Source organism: Macaca thibetana, chromosome 3 (genome assembly GCF_024542745.1).
Source record: "Macaca thibetana thibetana isolate TM-01 chromosome 3, ASM2454274v1, whole genome shotgun sequence".
Lineage (NCBI taxonomy): Eukaryota > Metazoa > Chordata > Mammalia > Primates > Cercopithecidae > Macaca > Macaca thibetana.
In genome coordinates, this window is record NC_065580.1 from 140,804,447 (window position 1) to 140,829,041 (window position 24,595).

Here is a 24,595-nt window from a genome sequence, read left to right on the forward strand (position 1 = left end):
CATCTGGCTAATTTTTATATTTTTAGTAGAGATGGGGTTTCACCATGTTGGCCAGGATGGTCTCAATCTCTTGACCTCGTGATCCGCCCGCCTCGGCCTCCCAAAGTGCTATTTTTTAATTTTTTGTAGAGATGGGGATCTCGCTATATTGCCCAGGCTGGTCACAAACTCCTGGGCTCAAGGGATCCTCCCACCTCAGCCTTTGAGTAGCTGGAATTATAGGTGCACATCACCATGCCCACCAATTTTTTTTTTTTTTTTTTTGTAGAGACGAGGTCTTGCTATTATATTGTCCAAACTGGTCTCAAGCAATCCTCCTTCCTTGACCTCCCAAAGTGTGGGGATTACAGGCATGAGCCACCACCGGGGTCCGGCAATAATCCACTTTTAAAAATAAGGAATGGGGGGAATAATAGTACCTTCCTCATGCAGTTGCTGTGAAAACCAAAGGAGAATGACAGCCACAGCCGCCCCGCAGCAGGGACTGGGCACTTCTGGGTGGGCATCCAGCACACCTCCCGGCCTGTGCCTTCCGTTTCTTCTGTGTGTCTCTAGGCCAATGGCAGCAACTGACTACAAGTAAGGGAATCCCTCGCCTCCCTGCAAGCTCCTCCCCTTTCTCCCCGAGCCCCGCCCTCTGCAGCCCCTCCCTGCAAGAGTGGGGCTGGGCCCGGCAGGTGTGGGGTTAAGAGAGTCTGTTTGGGGCCCCCAGGAGCAGCAGCCTAAGCAGTGGCTGCAGCAACTGCAACAGCAGCGGCTGTGGCAGGCCTGGCCCGGGGCCAGCTGGCGGGAAGCCCCAGGAGGGAGGGAGGGAGGAGGAAGGGGAGGAGGAGGGGAAGGAGGAGGAGGAGGAGGAGGAGAGGAGCAGTCAGCAGGCCCGAGGAGGCAGGACTTCCTGGTGTGGGGGTTGTCAACAGCTCAGAAGGAGAAAGACGGAGAGGCAGAGACCCAGGGGAGCGGAGGAGCGGAGACACGGACCCAGCGGGGCCACGCGGGAGGAGACTCGAGACACCCACTCGCTGGCTGCCACCGGGAGCAGCGGGGGGCTCGGCCGCCCTCTCCCACATCAGTCTCCAGACCCCTGGGGCTTCAGCGGCCGCTCCTGGGCTCCTCGGAGGAGCCGCGGGTTCCTTCTTTTCCGGAGAGCAAACTTTCCTCGGAGATGCCTCGCAGGATGAGCTGAGGCCCCCGGAGAGGACGGGGCAACCTCTGATCGCCGCCTGCGTGCCCCGCCACTCCCCGTGGCCAGAAGGCCCCAGGGAACGCACAGCCCGACCTCTTAGGCGCCGGGACCCTCAGGCTCAGATCAGTGGCCGAGGCCCCAGAGGTAGGATTCGGGGCTGGGTGGGGCGCTGGGGGTAGCCGGGCAGGGCCTGCCCCAGGGATGTGGGAGCTGGGGTGGGCTCGAGGCCCAGGAGAGGTCTCTCTGAGTGGCCGGGCCAGGCTGGGGAGCTGCTTCACCCCGGTTCTCCCAGGCCCTGGAGTCCAAGCTCTTGGGACAATACCCGCCCCCTGAGTCAGAATCTCAGATGAGAAATGCACAACTCTGGAACTCATCTGCCTCTTCCTACTCTGAGCGCCTTTTTGGATCTGGTCCCCTCTGCCCTGGTCTCTGTCATCTCTTGCCTGTCTCCGGGTCTCTGACGGTTTCCCCTTCCCCCACTCTGCTCCCCGGAGAGGAAGCCCCGGAGGTGGCCTGCCCACTGGTTTCACACACACACACAGACACACACACACACTCTCTCTCTCCCTCTTTTTCCAGTTTGCAAACTCAGCTCTGGAGTTCAGCAGCAACAGCAGCAGGAAAAACCTGCCCGTGCTCCCCCCTCCCGCCACCTCCCCTCTCCTCTTCTCCCCTCACCCAGCAGGCGCCCCGGGTTCCCACCAGGCCCTCCTGCCATGTCGGACCCAGACGTCCCCAGGGGCCCGGATGCCCCCACCATGTGGCCCCCTTGTTCCAGGGGTGCCTGAGCCCCTTCAAGGAGTCCCAACCCACCCCCAACCTTGGCCCAGCCCTGAGCCCCAGGGACCATGAGTGGGGGCAAGAAGAAGAGTAGTTTCCAAATCACCAGCGTCACCACAGACTATGAGGGCCCGGGGAGCCCAGGGACTTCAGATCCGCCTACTCCACAGCCCCCCACCGGGCCCCTGCCCCGCCTGCCCAGTGGGGAGCCCAGCCCTGATCCGGGGGGCAAGGGCACCCCCCGGAATGGCTCCCCACCACCTGGGGCCCCCTCCTCCCGTTTCCGGGTGGTGAAGCTGCCCCACGGCCTGGGAGAGCCATATCGCCGTGGTCGCTGGACGTGTGTGGATGTTTATGAGCGAGACCTGGAGCCCCACAGCTTCGGCCGACTCCTGGAGGGAATTCGAGGGGCCTCAGGGGGCGCCGGGGGCAGATCTTTGGATTCCAGGTTGGAGCTGGCCAGCCTCGGCCTGGGCACCCCCACCCCACAGTCAGGCCTGTCTCAGGGCCCCACCTCCTGGCTCCGTCCACCCCCCACCTCTCCCGGGCCTCAGGCCCGCTCCTTCACTGGGGGACTGGGCCAGCTGGTGGTGCCCGGCAAAGCCAAGGCAGAGACACCCCCACTGTCGGCCTCCCCACCCCAGCAGCGCCCCCCAGAGCCTGGGACCGTTGAGAGTGCGGGCACATCCCGGGCTGCCACGCCCCTGCCCTCTCTGAGGGTGGACGCGGAGGCTGGGGGCTCAGGGACCAGGACCCCTCCACTGTCCCGGAGGAAAGCTGTAGACATGCGGCTGCGGATGGAGTTGGGTGCTCCAGAGGAGATGGGGCAGGTAAGACCTGGGTTCTAGGGCTCGCCCATCAGCCCTGGCCTAACCTCTATCTTGGGCCTCCCTCCTCCCACCCCTTCTCCTCCCCTTCCTTCTCCCCCTCCTCCTTCCTGTCCCTTCCCCTCCCCTCCCCCTCCCCCTCCTCCTCCATTACTTGTCTATCAGATCAGACAGCCCTCTTCTCTGTGCCTGCCAGGTCACTCTGAAGCCCCTTCCTCCTCCTTCATTTTCTGTCTCAGCCTCCTTCCTGTTTTTCTGCACCCTCTCTCTTTCTCCATGGCCTCTGATTCTCTGTCTTGGTCTTCATGTAGCCTATAGCATATGTGGCCCCCTCACCAGGCCTTCTTCTGTCTTGGTCTCAGCCCCTCTGCCTCTAGGTGATGAGGGTGGAGGCCTCAGCTGGGTAGCTGGGTCCCTGGGGGAGGAGCTGCCAGGATTTGGGGAGGAAAGGTAAAAGGTAGGCCTTGCGCGCTGCTAGTCTCTGCATTGCAGCCCCATCCTGAATGTAGGGGTCTTTCTTTTCCCCCAGCCACCCATCTCAGTCCTACCTCCAGCTTTGCTGTAGGCCAAGTGTCACTGAGAAATTGGGTGGGGGGAACACCTCTCAGGGATGGGGAGGGGGCTTGCTGGTTGATCCTTTTCACCCCCCAGTTGTCTGTCTCAACTCCCTCCATCTGAGCCTCTCTGTGATTGATAACTCCAGGGTGACCACCATGGAGTGGGGGAGAAAAGCCCCAGAAGGAGTTCAGTCCCATACTCTTTCTCCTTCCTGTCTCCAAAAGAGGAACAAGTCCGGGCTGGGGGGGCAGCATGCCTGGGTCCCCGTGGTGGGGGTGAGCAGCCAGAGACAAAAGGGTGGGATACTTCTGTCCTGCGGGGAGAATATAACACCTCGGAGGGCTGGGGAAAGGCAGGGAGTGTGAGGATGCGAACTCTTTCCCCTTCCTGGCCTTGGGCACAAACCACAGTATAAAAATAACCTGGGACTGGATGTCTGGGTCCTGTCAGGACCGGTCAGGACTGGCTCCCCCCAACCCCCTCCTGGCCTCAAGCTCACGTCTCTCGTGACGCCCCTTCCTACCACTCCCCACCCCCTCCCCGCCCAACTCTTCTTGAACTCCTGCATTCAGCACCCACCCCAGGGGAGAAGATGCTGTTTCTCTTCCTGTCCTGTCCCCACACTCTTCCAAAGCAAACCCCCTTGGCCTCCAGCTTCCCTGCTCTCTGTCCTTAAGCCTGGCCTGAGCTTCTCTTGGGGCCACAGACCCTGCCTGTCTCTCTCCAGTGCCCCCTGCTCCCCAGCTTTCCCCCACCTCCTGACGGTCTGCTGTTTGCACGTAACTGTTTTGCTATTTCCCTGCCCAAAAGTCTGTCTCCCTTCCACATCCCCTCATGCCTCTTCTCCCTCTTAACAGAAGGGAGTGGTGGAGAATGGCCAGGGGACACCACCTGGGCCCCCTTCCTCTGCTCTGTCCCTCTAACCACCCTGGACTCTCTGTTCTTGGCTTTTCTGAGAAGCTGGGGCCTCCCGGGGCCTCACAGAGGCGTCTTGTCATGTTTGTCGCCCCCGCCCTTTTTGCTGCCGCCCCCAGCGCCTGTTGGGCTATGCAGGTCCACGCCCAGGCTCCGCCTCCCCCCAGCTCCACAACCAGCCCCCGCCAACCCCAGGGCTGAGTGCAGGAGCAGAATTCCACCTGAGTCCGAGAAGTTTGAGAGGGGAGGCGAGAGTGAGGGGTGGGTGAGGGGATGGAGGAGCAGTTTCTGAGGATCCATTCATTCTACAAATAGCTACTGAGCAAACTGACCTTCTAGCCGGGGAGAGACACAATAAATACTTTAATTTCAGATAATGTTAGGTGCTATAAAAAAAATGAAACAGTTCAGTGGACCAGTGAATGATGGGGAAATACCTCTCTAAGAGGTGACATTGGAGTCATTTTAAGAAGGCAGCCTGGGTGCAGTGGCTCACACCTATAATACCAGCACTTTGGGAGGCTGAGGTGGGAGGATCACTTGAGGTCAGGAGTTCAAGACCAGCCTGGCCAACATGGTGAAACCCTGTTGTCTCTACTGAAAATAGAAAAATTTGCCAGGTGTGATGGCGGGCGCCAGTAGTCCTGGCTACTCAGGAGACCGAGGCAGGAGAATCACTGTAACCCGGAAGGCAGAGGTTGCAGTGAGCCAAGATCACATCACTGCACTCCAGCATGGGTGACAGAGCGAGACTCCAGCAAAGGCACAGGCTGGGAGCGGTGGCTTATTCTCCCAGCACTTTGGGAGGCTGAGGCGGGAGGATCACTTGAGCCCAGGAGTTTGAGACCAGCAGGGACAACATACTGAGACCCTGTGTTAACAAAAAATAAAAAATTAGCCAGTTACAGTGGTGCGCGCCGTAACTGTCCAGCTACTCGGGTGGCTGAGGCTGGAGGATCGCTTAAGCCTGGGAATTCGAGGCTGGAGTGAGCCATGATTGTGCTACTGCACTCCACCCTGGCTGACAGAGTGACTGTCTCAAAAAAATAAAATAAAATATAAAAGAAGGCAGACACTCTGAGTAGCCTCTGTTTAGGGTCCCGGCCCAGGGGGAGCAGGGACTTTGGAGTCTATTCTCAGTTCTTCCATCAGTCCCCCGCTCCTCCCACTTGGGAGACCCTCTGTAATGTCCCATACACCACTCCTCCCATTCCTCAGGTTTACCCATTTCTTGCTTCTAGTACCTGCCTAATGCCTTCTCCAGAGCTGGAGAAGGGAAGGGCTGCGGGGACAGGACTCCCGGGTCCTCCAAAGGGAGTAGAGAGGTGGAGAGGGAGGAAGGCTAATAGGCAAGTTATAAGGCGGCTGATTCCTTTCTCTTCTCTTTTCACGTGATGGTTCCTACCTCTCCGCCTCCAGGTGCCCCCACTCGACTCTCGCCCCAGCTCCCCGGCCCTCTACTTCGCCCACGATGCCAGCCTGGTTCACAAATCTCCAGACCCCTTCGGAGCAGTAGCAGCTCAGAAATTCAGCCTGGCCCACTCCATGTTGGCCATCAGTGGTCACCTAGACAGCGATGATGATAGGTAGGTGGGCTTCGTGGGGTGGTGGGGCGTGGGGTTCAGGTTCCCTGCCCAGCACCTGGGATGGCTGTGAGAAACTGCCCGGTAGGCATCCTTCCCCCAGGTTGAACTTGGAGAGGAACTCTTAGACAGAGAAACCTGGCCTGGGCATAACCACTGCACACAGATGATTTCGGACCCACTCCCTCTCTGTGGAGAGGGCTGGGTGGGACTCCCTGGCTCAGAACTGTCAGGTCACAGACTTTTTTAGATTCTGAAGGGACTCATTGTTGTCAGATTCCAGAGCTCTTGCAGATTTAGAGATCATCTGGCCAACCCCAGGAACCCACTGGCAAATGCGTGCTCTAGACAGAATAGCAAATCAGGCCGGGGCACAGTGGCTCCCGCCTGTACTCGTGGTGCTTTGGGAGGCCCGGGCAGGAGAATTGCTTGAGGCCAGGAGTTCAAGACCAAACCCTGGCAATGTAGCGAGACCTCATCTCTAAAAAGAAAAAGAAATAAAATAGCATATATATATATAGATATAGAGATATATATACACACACACACACACACACACATACATATATATAAAGGAAGTAGGCTGGGCATGGTGGCTCATGCCTGTAATCCCAGCACTTTAGGAGGCTGAAGTGGGCAGATCATCTGAGGTCAGGAGTTCAAGACCAGCCTTGCCAACACGGTGAAACCCTGTCTGTACTAAAAATACAAAAATTAGCCGGGTGTGGTGGTATGTACCTGTAATCCCAGCTACTCAGGAGGCTGAGGCAGGATAATCACTTGAACCTGAGAGGCAGAGTGTGCAGTGAGCTGAGATCCGCACAACTGCACTCCAGCCTGGGTGACAGAGCGAGACTCCGCCTCAAAAAAAAAAAAAAAAAAAAAGAACTGAAAAAGAATGGAAATCAGTTTTGTCTCAGTTCCATCTCCCTCTTCCTCTCCTAACAAAGGACTGGGACTCCCTAACAGCACGTATGGACTGTGACATCCGATAGCCCACGGGGTCTACTTTAGTATCCTAGGATTTCTAGAACCGAGAAAGCGAGTCCCTAAGATGGGCCAGCTAGGAACAGAGTCAGAGCTAGGAATGGCAAAGGGGCAGGGACGGCACTGCAGAGAGCGACTTTCTGGGGTTCACCTTTTAGGGGAAAGTGCTCTGTTGGGTGGGTTTTCAGGGCCAGGTGTCACCGTTCCTAAGAAAGCCAGCAAGCTGAAAAGGGAGGCCCAGAATCGTGAGTCAGAGATAGCCAGGCTGCCTGCTTCTGGCCGGGGACTGATAGGAACCCGGCAGAAGGGCTGGGGAGTCACCGTTTTTCTTTTGGAGGGAGGAGTGGGACTTCCGTAGGAGGTTTTCAAGGGGAGGGACTTCCTGCTTGGAAGGAAATTGGGGGTGGGGCTTCGAGAGTGGGTGAGTGGGTGCCTGAGGGACCTATTCCAGATGGGAGTTGCTCCTTCCTCTCCTCCCCAGATCCGGGGCCGCTCACCGGGATCAGGTACTCAAGCCCACCACTGACAGGGTCCTGCAGCCTCGGGGAGGAGAGGGACCTGGCAAAGGGGGTGGCCAGGAGCTAGTGTGATGGAGGGCAAGGGTGCCAGTGCTAGGTGGGGCTGGGCGGGGCTGGGCAGGACACGGTGGCTCCTGCACGCCCCATTCCCACTCTCAGGAATGTGCGAGGTGTGAGGTTGGCCAGGGCTGGGAGAGTCACCTGCCCCCATCACTGCTATTCTCAGCATTTCCCGCCCTCTCCCTCTGCCACTTGGGAGGTTCCCTGGCTAGAGGACTCCCCGTCCCTCCCCCACCCCTGCTGAGTTCACAGCCCAGCCTCCTGCTGTCTCTGTCTTAGAGGATTCAACCTCCTGAGGCCTCCGTCTTTCCCCGTCCCCTCCCTCCCTGCCTTCCTCCGTCCCACCCCCTCCCTGCACACCCCAATCTGACCGGTCCGGTTCCCAGCCTCCACTTCACCCTGCTGTGCTCCAAGGCTCTTGGGGATCTGTCCCAGCCCAGCCCCTCAAGCCCCACCCTGCCAAGCCGGCGGGTTTGGGTTGGGCCACCCCCTGCCCCCTAGGAATGGGATGTGTAGACCCCACCTCTCCTTTCTGGTGTACACAGAGCTGGCAGAACAGGGTCCCAGTGGCCTGGGACCTCTCTCTTAGGAGGGAAGGTGGGCTGAGATGTTCAGTGCCTGGATCACAGGGAGGGAGTTGGGGATGCCTGACCAGTCCCTGAATCTGGGGATGGGCGAACAGAGGGTGCAGGTGAATCTAGAATGCTCACATGCCCTGGGACTGGAAATCCTTGTCCCCTCCTTGCAGGTGGCAGGTAGTTGGTTAAGTGTGAAGAAGTGGATGGAAGGAATTGGGGGTGGGGGCAGTGGCCGGCCTACGAGATCCAGGCATTATAGGGAATGGATCCCAGGGACTTGGGAAAGAAAAGATACATTTATTTATCCAGTACCTCCCCTGGGTCCGGTACTGCCTTATCCCTTGTAATCCTAAAAAGCAGTTCCGTCCTCCCACTTGCCAGATGAAGTATCTGAAACTCAGAGAAGGAGGGTTTTGTTGTTGTTGTTGTTGTTGTTGTTGTTTTTTGATGGAGTCTTGCTCTGTGTCCCAGGCTGCAATGCAGTGGCACGATCTTGGCTTACTGCAACCTCCACCTCCCAGGTTTAACTGATTCTCCTGGCTCAGCCTCCCGAGTAGCTGGGACTACAGGTGCCCGCCACCACGCCCGGCTAATTTTTGTATTTTTGCTAGAAACGGGGTTTCACCATGTTGGCCGGGCTGGTCTCAAACTCCTGACCTCAGGTGATCCACCCACCTCGGCCTCCCAAAGTGCTGGGATTAGAGGCATGAGCCACCATGCCTGGCCAGGAGGATTTTGGAAACTTGCCCAGGGCCACCCAGCTAGTTTAAGTGGCTGGACTACAGTTGGAGCCTAGGTCCAACCCCAAAGCCACTTTCTCCACTATCCTACTGGGATGCCTGTGTCCCAAGCAAAGAGGTGGCGGCAACGGTCTATGATGTCCTTTCTCTCTAGGACAGTCAGGGACAGCTCTCCCAAGCAGGGCAGGGAGCCAAACCCCCTTCCCCCTCCCTGACCTCCCCAGCCCCGCCCCAAAGACACCACAAATCCGGGAGAGCATAGAGACAGGGCAGCTGGTTGACACTTTCCTGGTCCCAGGCCTAGGCCCTGGGGGATCCCCTGAACTCACTGGCGAGTATGCAGGGCTGGCCCCTGTCCCCAAGATCCCAGGCTCCCCATTTCTCCCAGGTGTCCTGCTTTTTATCCCATCTTCATGTTGAGGCTGTTTTATTTGACCCTCAAAGAGGAAGACCAGCTTCTAGGGCTGTCCCTGCCCCGGGACCGAGAGTCCTGCAGGGCTAAGTCTCCCACTGTGCATGTCACACACTGCACAACTCCAGGGGGTGCTGCTCATATTTGAAATCACAGTCAATGCTGGAAGTCACGACAGTTTTCCGGAAGGTGGCATTAAGGGTCTTGAAGAAAGGGGCATTTTCTAATCCACACAAACTTGCTTTTGGGCTTGTGGTGGAGGTAGGTCCTGTCTCAGCAGCCCCTACTTTCCTCCCCTGGACCCTGTCAAAGAATTCTAGCACAGTGCCCACAACCCCTCACTCTGGGGTCCTAAAGGGGAAGGCCTGCGTTGCCAGAGTCCTGGTCCCTTGAAGTGTGTGTTAGAATGTTCCAATGGAGGCTGGGCGCGGTGGCTCACACCTGTAATCCCAGCATTTTGGGAGGTTGAGGCGGGCGGATCACGAGGTCAGGAGTTGGAGACCAGCCTGGCCAACATGGTGAAACCCCATCTCTACTAAAAATACAAAAATTAGCTGGGCGTGGTGGCGCATGCTTGTAATCTCAGCTACTCTGGAGGCTGAGGCAGGATAATCGCTTGAACCCGGGAGGTGGAGGTTCCAGTGAGCCGAAATCGCGCCATTGTACTCCAGCCTGGGCGACAAGAGCAAGACTTAGTCTTAAAAAAAAAAAAAAAGCCCCAGTGGAAAGTGCTGTCAGAAACTCTCAGGCGCTAGACAAACAGAAGACAGTCACCTATTGGCCAACAAACGTTTATTGTTGTATTATTCCTTTATCTCTGGCGAGAACGAACACCTTACTTGACATCTTTACCCCTGAGTCTCCGCCAAGCAGGGCCCATGTTCCTATCCCTAGGTATCCACCCGCTTTGGTCTCTGTGAGTCTGTGTAATGTGGTGGAGGGCGGGTATTGGGTTTTCTGTGGTGGCTCCATATCCACTCAGGTGTTGCTGATTGAAATAGCTCGAAAATTACTTTGACCCTCCTGCTGGCAGACCCACCACCCCGCCTTCAACTTCTCTCCCACCGCCCCAGGAGTCCCAGATTCCCTTCCCCCACCCACCCCATCCTGCTCACTCAGGCCTGGTCACCTCCTTAGTTGCTCTACCTGTCAGCGCGTTCTGCACCCAGAGCTTGGATGAGAAATGGAAAATTCCCAGCTCCCTGTGCTCCCTTCCTGGCTGCAGACCTCATCCAAGGGTCACCTTGAATTGAGTGCTGATCCCCCTGCGGGGAAGCGAGTCTGAGCTGACAGCCAGGAGGGAGAGCTTACAAGGGAGCCCAGGGATGTGGCCTGCAGCCCCTTGAGGCCCCTGCTCCGAGCGGGGCCCAGCTGGGGGCTGGAGGGCAGGACTGGGGATCCCACCACAGCACCAGAGTGCAGGGGTACAAGGGTAGGTCTGGAACCTCAGGGCAAGAGCCTGGGGCCAGAGTGGTGGGAGAGGGAGCCTTGGAGGATGAGGTCGGCACAAGAGCCTGTGCAGGTCCTGGGCGGTGAGAGTGGGGCTTGAGGGAGAGCCAGGTTCTGGGACCAAGAGCCCAGCGTCTTGGAGCCAGCCTGGAGCCTGGCCCTGGGGCCTGTTGAGCCAGGCCTGAGTCGCCCTCTGGTGGCCACTTCCCAGACTGCAGCCAGACCCTGTCACCTGGGACTCCCATCTCTCTTCCAAGCCCTGTTGCTCCTCTTCCCAATGTCCCATCTCCAAGCTCACTTCCCTTCCTCTCCTCTGAGCCCTCGCTTCCTCTGAGACCCCAGACCCAGGTCCCAGGCCCATAGGCGGTATTTTTTTTTTAAGACAGAGTTTTGCTCTTGTTGCCCCGGCTGGAGTGCAGTGGCCTGATCTCGGCTCACTGCAGTCTCCACCTCCCAGGTTCAAGCGATTCTCCTGCCTCAGCCTCCTGAGTAGCTGGGATTACAGGCACCTGCCACCACGCCTGGCTAATTTTTTGTACTTCTAGTAGAGCCAGGGTTTCACCATGTTGGCCAGGCTGGTCTCGAACTTCTGACCTCAGGAGATCCGCCTGCCTCAGCCTCCCAAAGTGCTGGGATTACGGGCATGTGCCACCATGCCTGTCCCTTTTTTTTTTTTTTTTTTTTTTTGAGACAGGATCTCACTCTGTCTTCCAGGCTGGAGTGTAGTAGCACGATCTTAGCTCACTGCAACCTCTACCTCCCGGGTTCAAGCAATTCTCCTGCCTCAGCCTCCTGAGTAGCTGGGATTACTGGCACCCTCCACCATGCCTGGCTAATTTTTGTATTTTCAGTAGAGATGGGGTTTCACCGTGTTAGCCAGGCTGGTCTCGAACTCCTGACCTCAAATGATCCACCCACCTCAGCCTCCCAAAGTGCTGGGATTACAGGTGTGAGCCACCGCACCTGGCCTTTAGGCTGTATTCGTCTTCTAGGGCTCTGGGCTCAGTTTCTGTTGCCATGGTAACCTTTCCCATTTTTGGTCTTCTCTGGAAAGTCAGGGACCCTCTGGCCAGGTCCTGGGGTCACCCATGATGTGAGCCTTGTGGGGTTTTTTGGTAGTAGAGCACTCATGATCTATGGAAGACCACGAGTACGTCAGAACGCCCCCTACCCCAGCCACCTCCACCCTCTTTCCCAAGGCCTTGAGGGACAGAGGGGACAGGATGGGGTCAGAGGTGGGGAGGGGCCTCCGAGGGCCAGGCCCTTCGTCTCCCTTCACACCCTTCACTCCCCTCTCAGACCCAGGCTTCTGCCCCACGCCCCTCCCCTGGCCCAGCCACCAGCTGACTTCCTCGGCCGGCCCCCTCCCCTCCACTCTGGGATTGGTGCCAGGGTGAGAAGGGGACACTGGCACTGACCGTGTCTGGGAATTCCCGCCCACCGAGGAGCCGAGGGGAGGGGGGGGGGGGTCCCCGTGTCCCCAAGGAGCCAATAGCAGCCAGGCCTTGCCCTTGGGGGGGGGGTGGTGTATATCTTTCAGGCCAGCACCCCCGAGGCACTGTCTCCTCTCTGCCCGCCTGGCACCAGCCAGACCCTGCTCTGCCCGGGGGGCTCTGAGCCCCCCAGGCATTCCCTTCACTGCATCCTTCTCCGTTGGGGGGGCGTCTAAGGACCCTTTCCCCTTGGGCATGGCCCAGCCAGGGATCTCTGTCAAGTCCCTGGTGTCATCTTATGAGACCCGAGTGGTGGGGATGGCTCCGGGGCCGCCCCGAAAAAGGGGCTGTGCCTCTTCCCCTTGCTCTCCCCGGGGTGCGTCCCCCATACGAGGGACATCTGGGCCCCCGCCCCACCGGGGCCTGGGAGGCCCTGGGCAGCGGCCCTCAGCCCGCAGGGGGATGGACAAAACCCTCCTCTCCCTCATTCTCTACTGTCACAGGTATAGGGGGGTGTGGGCGGGAGGCTGTGGTCCAAGAAACCAGCACCTGGGAAGGCTCCTCCTCTCCTCCCCTCACCTTCCTGTGTCTCTCCAGTGGCTCCGGAAGCCTGGTTGGCATTGACAACAAAATCGAGCAAGCCATGGTAAGAGAAGCCATCTTGGTCCCAGGAGGTCCCGGCCCCCTTAAGCCATCCCTCCGCCCCAGCCCTGTCTTCTTCCTTACCAGGGAACACCAACTCCCAGTTCCTCCATCCCTCTCCCTGCTGGGCTCCTGGGCATCCTCTGCCCCCTCCTACCGCCACCTGCGCCCTTGACTTTGCCCGGCCTCTGGTCTGGCTGCTGGTCCCCATCTCTGTCTTTGAGCTCTGACTCTGCCTCTGTCCCTCGTCCTTTTCCCCTGTCCCTTCCCTGCTTTGTCTCTCATCCTCTGGACACGGGACTCTCTCCCATCCCGGCCCTTGAGGCACTGGGCAGGGGATGAGGCACCCACTCCGTTGACACTGTGCCTGTCCCCGGGGCCCCCAGGATTTGGTGAAGTCCCACCTCATGTTTGCGGTCCGGGAGGAGGTGGAGGTACTGAAGGAGCAGATCCGGGAACTGGCAGAGCGGAACGCTGCGCTGGAGCAGGAGAACGGGCTGCTGCGCGCCCTGGCCAGCCCGGAGCAGCTGGCTCAGCTGCCCTCCTCGGGGGTCCCACGGCTTGGGCCCTCCGCGCCCAATGGGCCCTCCGTCTGAGCCTCCCTTCCCTTACAATGTGCCTTTGGGGCTGCCCGGCCTTTTGTCAGCCGCCTGCCCCCTCTTCCTATGCAGCTTTAATGTCCCCATGTCCCCAGGGTGGGAGTTCAAGGCTCAGTAACGGCCTGGCCCCCCGGCCCCTGCCCCATCTCCTCATCATCCCCAGCCTTGATGGAGGAGGGAGGACTTCAGGACGGGGCATCAGAGGGAGCCCCCTCTGGGAGGGAACCAACCTCCACCCTCCCTTCATGGGACCCCCAGCAGTCGACGGCCTGGGGGAGTTGGAGGCTCCCTGGCAGACACCCCACCCCCATCTTGTTCCCTTGAGGTGCATCCTCTCCTCTGCCCAGGGGAGGGAGTGTGGACAGTATCTGGAAGTTCTGGGATTCAGGTTGTTATTAAAATAATAATAATAATTAAAAATTCTGAAGAAACTTGAATTTGGAGGTTGACATCTCGTTCGTTGCTTGTGTTCAGACTCAGGGGTCGCGCCTGCCATTTGGGGCTTCCCTGAGATCTTTTGCAGACTGGGGAGGTTTAAAGCGTGGGAGATGGAGGGGTTGAGACAGAGACTGGAGAAGGGAGCCAGCGGTTCGGGTCCTGGGAAGGGGCAGGCGAGGATTGGGGGTGGGGGGGCGTCTGCCCACGTGCTGGGCGGGGGGACCAGGAAACAATGAGGTCTTTGGTGGCTGCCCAAGATCCACCCCCAGCTTCCCAGTGTGTCCCCTCTGCGGGCTGGATCCGGGTGGCTGCTTGGGGGCGGGGCGGGGGGCCCTGAATGGGCCCCTTGTCTCTGGGCTGGGTGTGGGCCAGACTCCCCGGGCACACGGTGCCCTTGCCAGGCCTGGCTGGCCGCCGTGGCTCCCACCCCCGGCCAGCTGAGGACGGGCCCTGTGGGTGAGATGGCCCCTCCCTGGCAGCCTGGGCTCCAGTCCCAGGCGGAAGAGTCAGCAGTGATGGAGAAGGACCCCATCTAGCGGGGAAGAGGCGAGAGTTGCGGATGTAGCCCCAGGAGGCCCCTAGCCCTAGCAGCCTCCAAGGAGGCTGACCTGCCTTGGAGTCCGTGACTCTCTGCCTCCTTAGGTTTCCCTAGGTTCATAACCTTGGGCAACTTCTTTGGTTTTTCTTTTTTTTTTTCTTCGTTTCTTCTTTCTTTTTTTGAGACAGGGTCTTGCTCTGATGCCCGGAATGCGGCAGCACAAACACAGCTCCCTGCAGCCTCCACGTCCCTGGCTCAAGTGATCCTCCTGCCTTGGCCTCCCTGAACTATAGGTGTGTGCCACCACGTTCAGCTAATTGTCTTTATTTTTGTAGAGATGGGGCCTTGCTATGTTGCCCAGGCTGGAGTGCAGTGGTGTTATCATAGATCACTGTTGTCTTCCACTCCTGGGCTCAAGTGATCCTCCCACTTCAGCCTCCTAAGTAGCTGGGACTACAGGCATGTGGCACTATGCCCAGCTAGAGACGGAGTTTCGCTCTTGTCACCCAGGCTGGAGTGCAGTGGTGAGATCTCAGCTCACTGCAATCTCCACCTCCCAGGTTCAAGCGATTTCCATGCCTCAGCCTCCTGAGTAGCTGGAACTACATGTGCGCACCACCACTCCCGGCTAATTTTTTTTTTTTTTTTTTTTTTTTAATTTTTAGTAGAGACAGGGTTTCACCATGTTGGCCAGGATGGTCTCAAACTCCTGAACTCAAGTAATCCGCCTACCTCAGCCTCCCAAAGTGCTGGGATTACAGGCATGAGACACCGTGCCCGGCCTAAATTTTTTGGTAGAGACCATCTCGCTATATTGCCCAGGCTGATCTCAAGCTGCTGGCTTCAAGTAATCCTCCCACCTTGGCATCCCAAAGTTCTGGGATTACAGGTGTGAGCTACCACACCTGGTCCCCTTTTTTTTCTTCCTTCCTTCCTTCCTTTTTTTTTTTTTTTTTGAGACGGAGTCTCGCTCTGTCGCCCAGGCTGGAGTGCAGTGGCCGGATCTCAGCTCACTGCAAGCTCCGCCTCCCGGGTTTATGCCATTCTCCTGCCTCAGCCTCCCGAGTAGCTGGGACTACAGGCGCCCGCTACCTCACCTGGCTAGATTTTTGTATTTTTTAGTAGAGACGGGGTTTCACCATGTTAGCCAGGATGGTCTTGATCTCCTGACCTCGTGATCTGCCCGTCTCGGCTTCCCAAAGTGCTGGGATTACAGGCTTGAGCCACCGTGCCCAGCCTCCCTCCCTCCTTCCTTCCTTCCTTCCTTCCTTCCTTCCTTCCTTCCTTCCTCCCTCCCTCCCTCCCTCCCTCCCTCCCTCCCTCCTTCCTTCCTTCCTTCCTTCCCTCCTTCATTCCTTCTTGTCTTTTTTTGTCTTTCTTTCCTTCTTTTCTTTCTCTTTCTTCCTTCCTCTTTAATTTCTCTTTCTTTCTCTCTTTCTCTTTCTTTTCTTTTTCTTTTCTTTCTTTCTCTCCTCTCTTTCTCTGTCTCTCTCTCTCTTCCTTCCTCCATCCTTCTCTCCCTTATTTCTTTTTTTTTTTTTTTTTTTTTGAGACAGAGTCTCATTCTGTTGCCCAGGCTGGAGTGCAGTGGCACAATCATGGCTCACTGTAGCCTCCACCTCCTGGGCTCAAGCAATCCTCCTGCCTCAGCCTCCTGAGTAGCTTGGACTTCAGGCACACACCACCACTCCTGACCGATTTAAAAATTTTTTTTGGCCAGGCGCGGTGGCTCACGCCTGTAATCCCAGCACTTTGGGAGGCCGAGGCGGGCGGATCACAAGGTCAGGAGATTGAGACTACGGTGAAACCCCGTCTCTACTAAAAATACAAAAAATTAGCTGGGTGCGGTGGCGGGCACCTGTAGTCCCAGCTACTCAGGAGGCTGAGGCAGGAGAATGGTGTGAACCCGGGAGAAGGAGCTTGCAGTGAGCCGAGATCGCGCCACTACACTCCAGCCTGGGCGACAGCGTGAGACTCCGTTTCAAAAAAAAAAAAAAATTTTTTTTTGAAAAATTTAAACAGTGAGTTGCGGGGGTGGGGAGGGGGGGGTCTCACTATGTTACCCAGGCTGGTCTTGAACTCCTGGCCTCAAGTGATCCTGCTGCCTCAGCCTCCCAAAACACTGGGATTACAGGCACGAGCCACCATGCCCGGCCCCCTTTAGCTTTCCTGAATTTCAGATCCCTCTTTGGTGAAGTGGCACTAACAATAATACCTACCTTGAAAGGCTGCTGTGAAGGGACTGCATGACGTGATGCAGGGACAGGGCCTATTAGTTTGTTACACCTTAGCTTATTTTCTCTGGATCTGAGCGAAGAAGAGCCAGGGTGGAAGAGATGGACTCTGTGGGTCCAGGCAGGGCCTCGGGGGTTGGGGTCAGGGCCAGGCAGCCTCACAATGGTCTAGAACTCTCCCTCACTGTAGGTTCTCACCTACTTCAACTCCTCTCCCTGTCCCAGGGAGGGGAGAAAAGGTCTGGGATTCATTGCCAGGAGGGGCTTTCCCCCAGGATTTCCTACTTCTTTCTTTACTGCTGGGCTTGAAGCTCACAGGAGACCCCTCAAGAGGTGGTCACTGGCCCACAGCCCACCCCGTCCTCCACCTGCCACCTCCACCGTACCAAATGCTGGCTCTGCTCTTTCCTCCGTGTTTGTCCTGTCAAGAGAGATGGTTGTGGTCATGAAGTTCTTCCGATGGGTTAGACAGGCTTGGCAAAGGATTATTTCCTGGGTGAGTTTCTGAGACCACTCTGTCCTCATGATGCTCTGGCCTGAGGGCATGGTCACAGCAGCCCCTTACTGCATGGGTTCCCTCCCTTCCTGGCCTCCTGTGGCCAAACAAGATGGAGTGGGGAGGCAGGAAAGGACAGCTGGGGAGGGGCTGGAGGAGAAGGAATAGAGGCCCGGAAACTCACTGATCCATCCTTTTGTGCCTTCTTTTTTGTGGATGGTGTTGTCTCTGCCCTGCCCCTCTCTCCTGTCTCTCCTCTCTGTGTCTTGGTTCTCAGGTTTTCTTCTGGAGGCAAAAAATTAAACCAACCATCTCAGAACACCCTGGCTCCAAGAAACACTCATTGAAGAAGATGGAGAAGACTCTCCAGGTGGCTGAGACTTTGAGGTTGGTCGAGTCCCCAAAAGACGCTAAACCCAAGTTGGCTGAGTCCCCCAAGCTGGCAGATCCCTGCGTGTTGGCCAAGACTACAGAGGGGACCAAGGTGGAGCTGGGCCGACAGGGCCGATCCCTGCTGCAGCTGCCGAGGACGGCCGTCAAGTCTGTCTCTACGCTCATGGTCTCTGCCCTGCAGAGCGGCTGGCAGATGTGCAGCTGGAAGGTCAGCACCGTCCCAACGCCCCCTCCCTCTTTCCCCAGCCCCGAGTGACTCACCCCTCCCTCTGATTACTTGTTCAACCATTGTTTCCTGGCCTGGTGCAGTGACTCATGCCTGTAATCCCAGCATTTGGGGAGGCTGAGATGGGAGGATCACTTGAGCTCAGGAATTCGAGACCAGCCTGGGCAACACAGCAGGACCCTGTCTCTTAAAATATCTTTTCCTTTCTTTCTCTCTTTCTTTTTTTTTTTATCCTGAGACAGAGTCTCACTCTGTCACCCAGGCTGGAGTTCAGTGGCGCAATCTCAGCTCACTGCAACCTCCACCTCCCGGGTTGAAGTGATTCTCCTGGCTCAGCCTCCTGAGTAGCTGGGATTACAGGCATGCACTCCCACGCCCGGCTAGTTTTTGCATTTTTAGTACAGACAAGTGTTTCACCACGAGGCCAAGCTGGTCTCGAACACCTGGCCTCAAGTGAGCCATCTGCCTCAGCCTCACAAAGTGCTGGGATTACAGGCATGAGCCACCATACCCGGCAAATTTTTTCTTTATATATATATATATACACACACATATATTTCCGGCTGGGCGCAGTGGCTCATGTCTGTAATCCCAGCACTTTGGGAGGCTGAGGCGGGCGGATCACGAGGTCAGGAGATCAAGACCATCCTGGCTAACATGGTGAAACACCGTCTCTACTAAAAATTAAAAAAAAAATTAGCCAGGCCGGGCGTGGGGGCTCACACCTGTAATCCCAGCACTTTGGGAGGCCTAGGCAGGCAGATCACGGGGTCAGGAGATCGAGACCATCCTGGCTAACACGGTGAAACCCCGTCTCTACTAAACATACAAAAAATTAGCCGGGCGTGGTGGCGGGCGCCTGTAGTCCCAGCTACTTGGAAGGCTGAGGCAGGAGAATGGCGTGAACCCGGGAGGTGGAGCTTGCAGTGAGCTGAGAGAGCGCCACTGCACTCCAGCCTGGGCGACAGAGCGAGACTCCGTCTCAAAAAAAAAAATAAATAAAAATAAAAACTATTTCCTGTGCGTCCAGCAAATGCCTGGTACTGAAGATACAACACTGAACAAAATTTGCAGACTTGCAGGGCTACAGATGAGATCATAGGCATTGCTAGTTCAGTATCCACACATTGTTGAGTGTGACATTGTCGAGGGGGCTGTAGGATCCCAGGAGAGAGGCATGTTATCCAGACCTGGAGTCAGGCAAGGACTTTTTTTTTTTTTCTTTGAGACGGAGTCTGTCACCCAGGCTGGAGTGCAGGGGTGCGATCTCGGCTCACTGCAAGCTCCACCTCCCGGGTTCATGCCATTCTCCTGCCTCAGTCTCCCGAGTTGCTGGGACTACAGGTGCCCACCACCACGCCTGGCTAATTTTTTTTTTTTTTTTTTTTTTGTATTTTTAGTAGAGATGGGTTTCACCGTGTTAACCAGGATGGTCTCGATCTCCTGACCTTGTGATCTGCCCGCCTTGGCCTCCCAAAGTGCCGAGATTACAGGCGTGAGCCACTGCGCCTGGCCAGGCAAGACCTTCTTAACAGAAGTGAGGGTAAAACTGAGGCCTGAAGGTGTTAGCTTGGCTTGAAAGGGTTGTTAGGGGAAGGTGGAGGGAGTGGGAGGGGTGTCCAGGGAGTAAGAATAGCAGATGTGTGGCCAGGCACAGTGGATCATGCATGTAATCCCAACACTTTGGGAGGCCAAGGCAGGAGGATCATTTGAGCTCAGGAATTTGAGACCAGCCTGGGCAACATGGTAAAACCCTATCTCTATAAAAAATACAAAAATAAGCTAGGAATCAGTGGCTCACAGCTGTAGTCCCAGCTATTCGGGAGGCTGAAGTGGGAGGATTGCTGGAACCTGGGAAGCGGAGGTTGCAGTGAGCCGAGATCATGCCACACACTCCAACCTGGGTGACAGAGCAAGATTCTGTCTCAGAAAAAAAAAAAAAAAGAGTCTGGGTGCAGTGGTTCACACCTGTAATCCCAGCACTTTGAGAGGCTGAGGCAGGTGGATCACCTGAGGTCAGGACCAGCCTGGCCAACATGGTGAAACCCTGTCTCTACTAAAAACAAAAACAAAAATCAGCGGGGTGTGGTGGTGCACCCCTATAATCCCAGATACTTGGGAGGCTGAGGCAGGAGAATTGCTTGATCCTGGGAAGCAGTGGTTACAATGACCCAAGATTGTGCCACTGCACTCCAGCCTGGGCAATAGAGTGAGAGTCTGTCTCAAACAAACAAAAAAGAATAGCAGATGTGTCCAGAGCTGGCCCAAGGTGTGTGGGTTGGAGTGGAACGATCCTGAAGCCAAAAGTCAGCTGGTAGAAGGCAGGGTTGCCAAGTTGTGAGCTTTGGATTGGACCCTTAGGGCAATGGGAGCCCTCGAAGACACTTGAGCAGAGGAGTGACATGACCAAATGTTGATTTTGAAAGCTCACCTGCAGTCATATGTGTGAGTAGGATTGTAAGCTTGTTTAGCCCAGCCTGGGCAACATAGGGAGACCCCATCTCTACAAAAGTAAAAAAATTAGCCAGGCTTGATGCATGCCTGTAGTCCCAACTACTTGGGAGGCTAAGGTGGGAGGATCGCTGGAAGGTCAAGTCCGCGGTGAGCTATATTCATGCCACTGCACTCCAACCTTGGTGACAGACTGAGACGCTGTCTTAAAAAAAAAAAAAAAAAAAAAGGAAAAAAGATAGCACAGCCACTCTGGAAAAGAGGATGGTCATTTCTAGCTCGCTCTCTTTTTTTATGTTGGAGTCTCACTCTGTCACACAGGCTAGAGTACAGTGGCATGATCTTGCTCACTGCAACCTCTACCTCCCAGGTTCAAGCAATTCTCCTGCCTCAGCCTCCCGAGTAGCTGGGATTACAGGCACCCACCACCATGTCTGACTAATTTTTGTATTTTTAGTAGAGACAGAGTTTCACCATATTGGACCAGGCTGGTCTCGAACTCTTGACTTCAGGTGATCCTCCTGCCTCGGACTCCCAAAGTACTGGGATTACAGGCGTGAGCCACAGCGGCTGGCCAAGAATGGTTATTTCTTATAAAACTAGCCATGCAGTTATCATATGACCCAACAGTTGTACTCTTGGGCATTTATCCCAGATAAATAAAATCTTATGTTCACACGAAAAATCTAAATGTGAGGCCGGGCACAGTGGTTCACACCTGTAATCCCAACACTTTGGGAGTGATCATGAGGTCAGGCGGATCATGAGGTCAGGAGATCGAGACCATCCTGGCTAACACAGTGAAACCCTGTCTCTACTAAAAATACAAAAAATTAGCAGGGCGCAGTGGCGGGCACCTGTAGTCCCAGCTACTCGGGAGGCTGAGGCAGGAGAATGGCGTGAACCCAGGAGGCGGAGCTTGCAGTGAGCCGAGATCGCGCTACTGCACTCCAGCCTGGGTGACAGAGGGAGACTCTGTCTCAAAAAAAAAAAAAAAAAAAACAAATCTAAATGTGGACATTCATAGCAGCTTGATTTGTAGTAGCCAAAATCAACCCATGTCCTTCAGCGGGTGAATGGTTAAGCTGTGATATCTTCAAACCCCAGAATACTACTCAGCAATAAGAAGGACAAACTGGCCGGGGCAGCGACACACCTGTGATCCTAGCACTTTGAAAAACCAGGCGGAAGCATCGCTTGAGCCCAGGGGTTCGAGGCCAGGCTAGACAACATAGTAAGACCCCGTATCTGCAAACAAACAAAACAAACACACAAATAAATAACATTCTAAAAAGATAGAAAGGACAGGGCCGGGCGTGGTGACTCATGCCTGTAATCCCAGAACTTTGGGAGGCCGAGGCAGGCATATCACCTGAGGTCAGGAGTTCAAGACCAGCCTGGCCAACATGGTGAAACCCTGTATCTACTAAAAATACAAAAAAATTAGCTAGGTATGGTGGTGGGTGCCTGTAATCCCAGCTACTCGGGAGGCTGACGCAGGAAAATCGCTTGAACCTGGGAGGCGGAGGTTGCAGTGAGCTGAGATCATGCCACTGCACTCTAGCCTGGGCAACAAAAGCGAAACTCTGTCTTAAAAAAAAAAAAAAAAGCCGGGTGCGGTGGCTCACACCTGTAATCCCAGCACTTTGGGAGGCCGAGGCGGGTGGATCACAAGGTCAGGAGCTTGAGACCATCCTGACTAACAGGGTGAAACCCTGTCTCTACTAAAAAAAATGCAAAAAAAAAAATTAGCCAGGCGTGGTGGCAGGTGCCTGTAGTCCCAGCTACTCGAGAGGCTGAGGCAGGAGAATGGCGTGAACTCAGGAGGTGGAGTGTGCAGTGAGCCGAGATTGTGCCACTGCACTCCAGCCTGGGCGACAGAGGGAGACTCCATCTCAAAAAAAAAAAAAAAAAAAAAAAGAAAAGACAAACTATTGATACATGTGGTAATGTGGGTGTGAATCTCGAGGGAAGTTTTTTTGTTTGTTTTGAGACGGAGTTTCACTCTTGTAGCTCAGGCTGGAATGTAGTGGCGTGACCTCAGCTCACTGCAACCTCCGCCTCCCAGGTTCAAGCAATTCTCCTGCCTTAGCCTCCCAAGTAGATGGGACTACAAGCGCCTGGCCACCACACCCAGCTAATTTTTTGTATTTTTAGTAGAGATGGGGTTTCACCATGTTAGCCAGGCTGGTCTCGAACTCCTGACCTCAGGTGATCCACCCACCTTGGCCTCCCAAAGTGCTGGGATTACAGGCATGAGCCATCGCGCCTGGCCTCAAGGAAATTATACTGAGTGGAAATAACCAATCCTAAAAGGTTATATACTGAATGATTCCGTTTATCTTATCTACCACTCTTGAAATAACAAAAGTCTAGAAATGGCGAACATATTAGTGGCTCAGTGGTTGCCAGGGGCCGCAGAGAGAGGGGGAGAAGAGTGTAGTTATAAAAGGATAACATGAGGGACTCTTGGGATGATGCAAATGTTCTGTATCTTTTTTTGTTTTGTTTTTGTTTTTTGCTTTCTCCTGTCTGATGGAAATGTTCTGTACCTTGACTGTGGTAGTCGGATACATGAACCTGTACACTGGATAAAACTTGGTAAAATTATACACACACACAGACACACGCACCAGTGAGTACAAGTAAAACTGGGGAAATTTATGTAAGATCAGTAAATTGGATCAATGTCAATATCCTGACTGTATCATAGTATAGTTTTGCAAGATTTTTCTGTTGAGGGGAACTTGGTAAAGGGTGCATAGGATCCCTATGATTTCTTCCAATTGCATGTCAGTCAGTCTACAGTGATCTCAAAACAAAACAAAAAAAAACAGTTTAGGCTGAGCGTGGTGACTCACACCTGTAATCTCAGCATTTTGGGAGGCCGAGGCAAGTGGATCACTTGAGCTCAGGAGTTCAAGACCAGCCTGGGCAAAACCCCATCTCTACAAAAAAAAAAAAAAAAATATATATATATATATATATATATATATGTATATCTCTACTATATATATATTTACAAAATATATATATGTGTATATATGTGTGTGTGTGTGTATGTGTGTGTATATATATATAAAAGTTAACCGGGCGTGATGGTGCACAACTATAGTCCCAGCTACTCAGGAGGCTGAGGTGGGAGCATCACTTGAGTTTGGGAGGTGGAGGTTGCAGTGAGCTGAGATTATGCCACTGCACTCCAGCCTGGATGACAGAGTGAGACCTTGTCTCAAAACAAACAAACAAACAAACAAAAAGACCAGGTGTGGTGGCTCACGCCTGTAATCCCAGCACTTTGGGAAGCTGAGGCAAGCTGATCGCTTGAGGTCAGAAGTTCGAGACCAGCCTGGCCAACATGGTGAAACCCTGTCTCTACTAAAAATACAAAAATTAGCTGGGCGTGGTGGCGGGCACCTGCAATCCAGCTACTTGGGAGGCTGAGGCAGGAGAATCGTTTAAACCCAGGAGGTGGAGGATGCAGTGAGCTGAGATCATGCCCCTGTACTCCAGCCTGGGTGATAGAGCAAGACTCCATCTCAAAAAACAAAAAGAATAGAAATGATGGGCCAGGTGTGATGGTTCATGCCTGTAATCCCAACACTTTGGAAAGCCAAGGAAGGAAGATTGCTTGAGCCCAGGAGTTCGAGACCAGCCTGGGTGACATAGCAAGACCGCATCTCATTAAAAAAAAAAAAAAAAAAAAAAAAAAAAAACGGATAGAGATGACAAACGTCTAATGCAATCTGAGAAGGCTTCCTGGAAGAAGTAATGTCTGAGCTGGCCTGATGGGAGAGGTGGCATCAGGGAGCCCTTTGCTGTTTATCTATGAGTCGTTCTAACGGCAGTTTCTCCCTAGACCCACCTATTTACATGTGTACATCTTCTCTTTCTCTTACAGTCATCAGTGAGTTCTGCCTCAGTCAGCTCCCAAGTGAGGACTCAGTCACCTTTGAAGACGCCAGAGGCTGAGATGCTGTGGGAGGTGTACCTGGTGCTGTGGGCTGTTCGGAAACAGCTTCGCCAGCTGTCCCGCAGGCAGGAGAGGCACAGACGGCACCACGTCCGATGCCACGCTGCCCCTCGACCCAACCCGGCTCAGTCCCTGAAACTGGATGCCCAAAGTCCCCTCTAGGGGGGGAACCCCAGACCCTCAGAGAGTCCCAACCTCATTCTTACCTGGGGTCCCATATAAGCCCCTTCATTCCATGTATTCCATTTGTAAAAAAAATTATCAAAATATTGGGAAATAAATATCAGATAGTTCTGAGTCAGTGTGGAGTGTGTTTGTGGATGGCAGGAGGGGATGAGAGGAGTTTGGGTGGGTCAGGGAGAGACCCCTAAGGTGAGAGCCTAAATCCCAGTAGGGGTCACCTGTGGGTCTATTTGGGGGGAAGCACAGTGGTCAGCAGGTTTCTGCTCTGGGTCCCACCCCCTTCTAGGGGCCTAAATGCCCGTTTGTAACTCCACCTTTCCTTATAAGGACAGTAACAGCTGCCATTCACCAAGGACCCACTCCCACCAGCTGCTGTCCTTAGCAGTCCTACAAGAAAGG

The 24,595-nt window shown here is 55.0% G+C and overlaps 2 protein-coding genes across 3 annotated transcripts; both read left to right on the plus strand.

The window, feature by feature from the left end:
- The first annotated feature begins 732 nt into the window (after positions 1-732).
- TSC22D4 (TSC22 domain family member 4) lies at positions 733-13,701 on the plus strand. Of its 2 annotated transcripts, XM_050783917.1 has the most exons (5): positions 733-1,327; positions 1,763-2,793; positions 5,683-5,849; positions 12,621-12,669; positions 13,052-13,701. In XM_050783917.1, exons 2-5 carry the CDS (start codon positions 2,032-2,034, stop codon positions 13,259-13,261), a joined length of 1,188 nt encoding a protein of 395 aa, XP_050639874.1. In that variant the 5' UTR covers positions 733-1,327; positions 1,763-2,031; the 3' UTR covers positions 13,262-13,701. The 2 variants fall into 2 exon arrangements, 1 of the variants encoding a protein (XP_050639874.1); XR_007724172.1 differs by lacking the exons at positions 733-1,327; positions 1,763-2,793; positions 5,683-5,849 and adding an exon at positions 7,253-7,339 and having other exon boundaries at positions 13,052-13,128.
- Positions 7,259-24,314, plus strand: SPACDR (sperm acrosome developmental regulator). The gene is made up of 6 exons (XM_050783862.1): positions 7,259-7,339; positions 12,621-12,669; positions 14,429-14,533; positions 16,904-16,970; positions 17,248-17,571; positions 23,942-24,314. The coding sequence occupies exons 4-6, from the start codon at positions 16,908-16,910 to the stop codon at positions 24,173-24,175; spliced, it is 621 nt and encodes a 206-aa protein (XP_050639819.1). The 5' UTR covers positions 7,259-7,339; positions 12,621-12,669; positions 14,429-14,533; positions 16,904-16,907; the 3' UTR covers positions 24,176-24,314.
- Positions 24,315-24,595: the final 281 nt, after the last annotated feature.

What these genes read in the sequence shown, in the direction of transcription:
- TSC22D4 (XM_050783917.1), top strand. Translation starts at nt 2,032, where the DNA reads ATGAGTGGGGGCAAGAAGAAGAGTAGTTTCCAAATCACCAGCGTCACC. An exon ending in CTAGACAGCGATGATGATAG is followed by an intron (nt 5,850 to 12,620) that starts GTAGGTGGGCTT and finishes GTGTCTCTCCAG; the next exon opens with TGGCTCCGGAAGCCTGGTTG. An exon ending in ACAAAATCGAGCAAGCCATG is followed by an intron (nt 12,670 to 13,051) that starts GTAAGAGAAGCC and finishes CGGGGCCCCCAG; the next exon opens with GATTTGGTGAAGTCCCACCT.
- SPACDR (XM_050783862.1), top strand. Translation starts at nt 16,908, where the DNA reads ATGGTTGTGGTCATGAAGTTCTTCCGATGGGTTAGACAGGCTTGGCAA. An exon ending in GGCAAAGGATTATTTCCTGG is followed by an intron (nt 16,971 to 17,247) that starts GTGAGTTTCTGA and finishes CTTGGTTCTCAG; the next exon opens with GTTTTCTTCTGGAGGCAAAA. An exon ending in GGCAGATGTGCAGCTGGAAG is followed by an intron (nt 17,572 to 23,941) that starts GTCAGCACCGTC and finishes TTTCTCTTACAG; the next exon opens with TCATCAGTGAGTTCTGCCTC.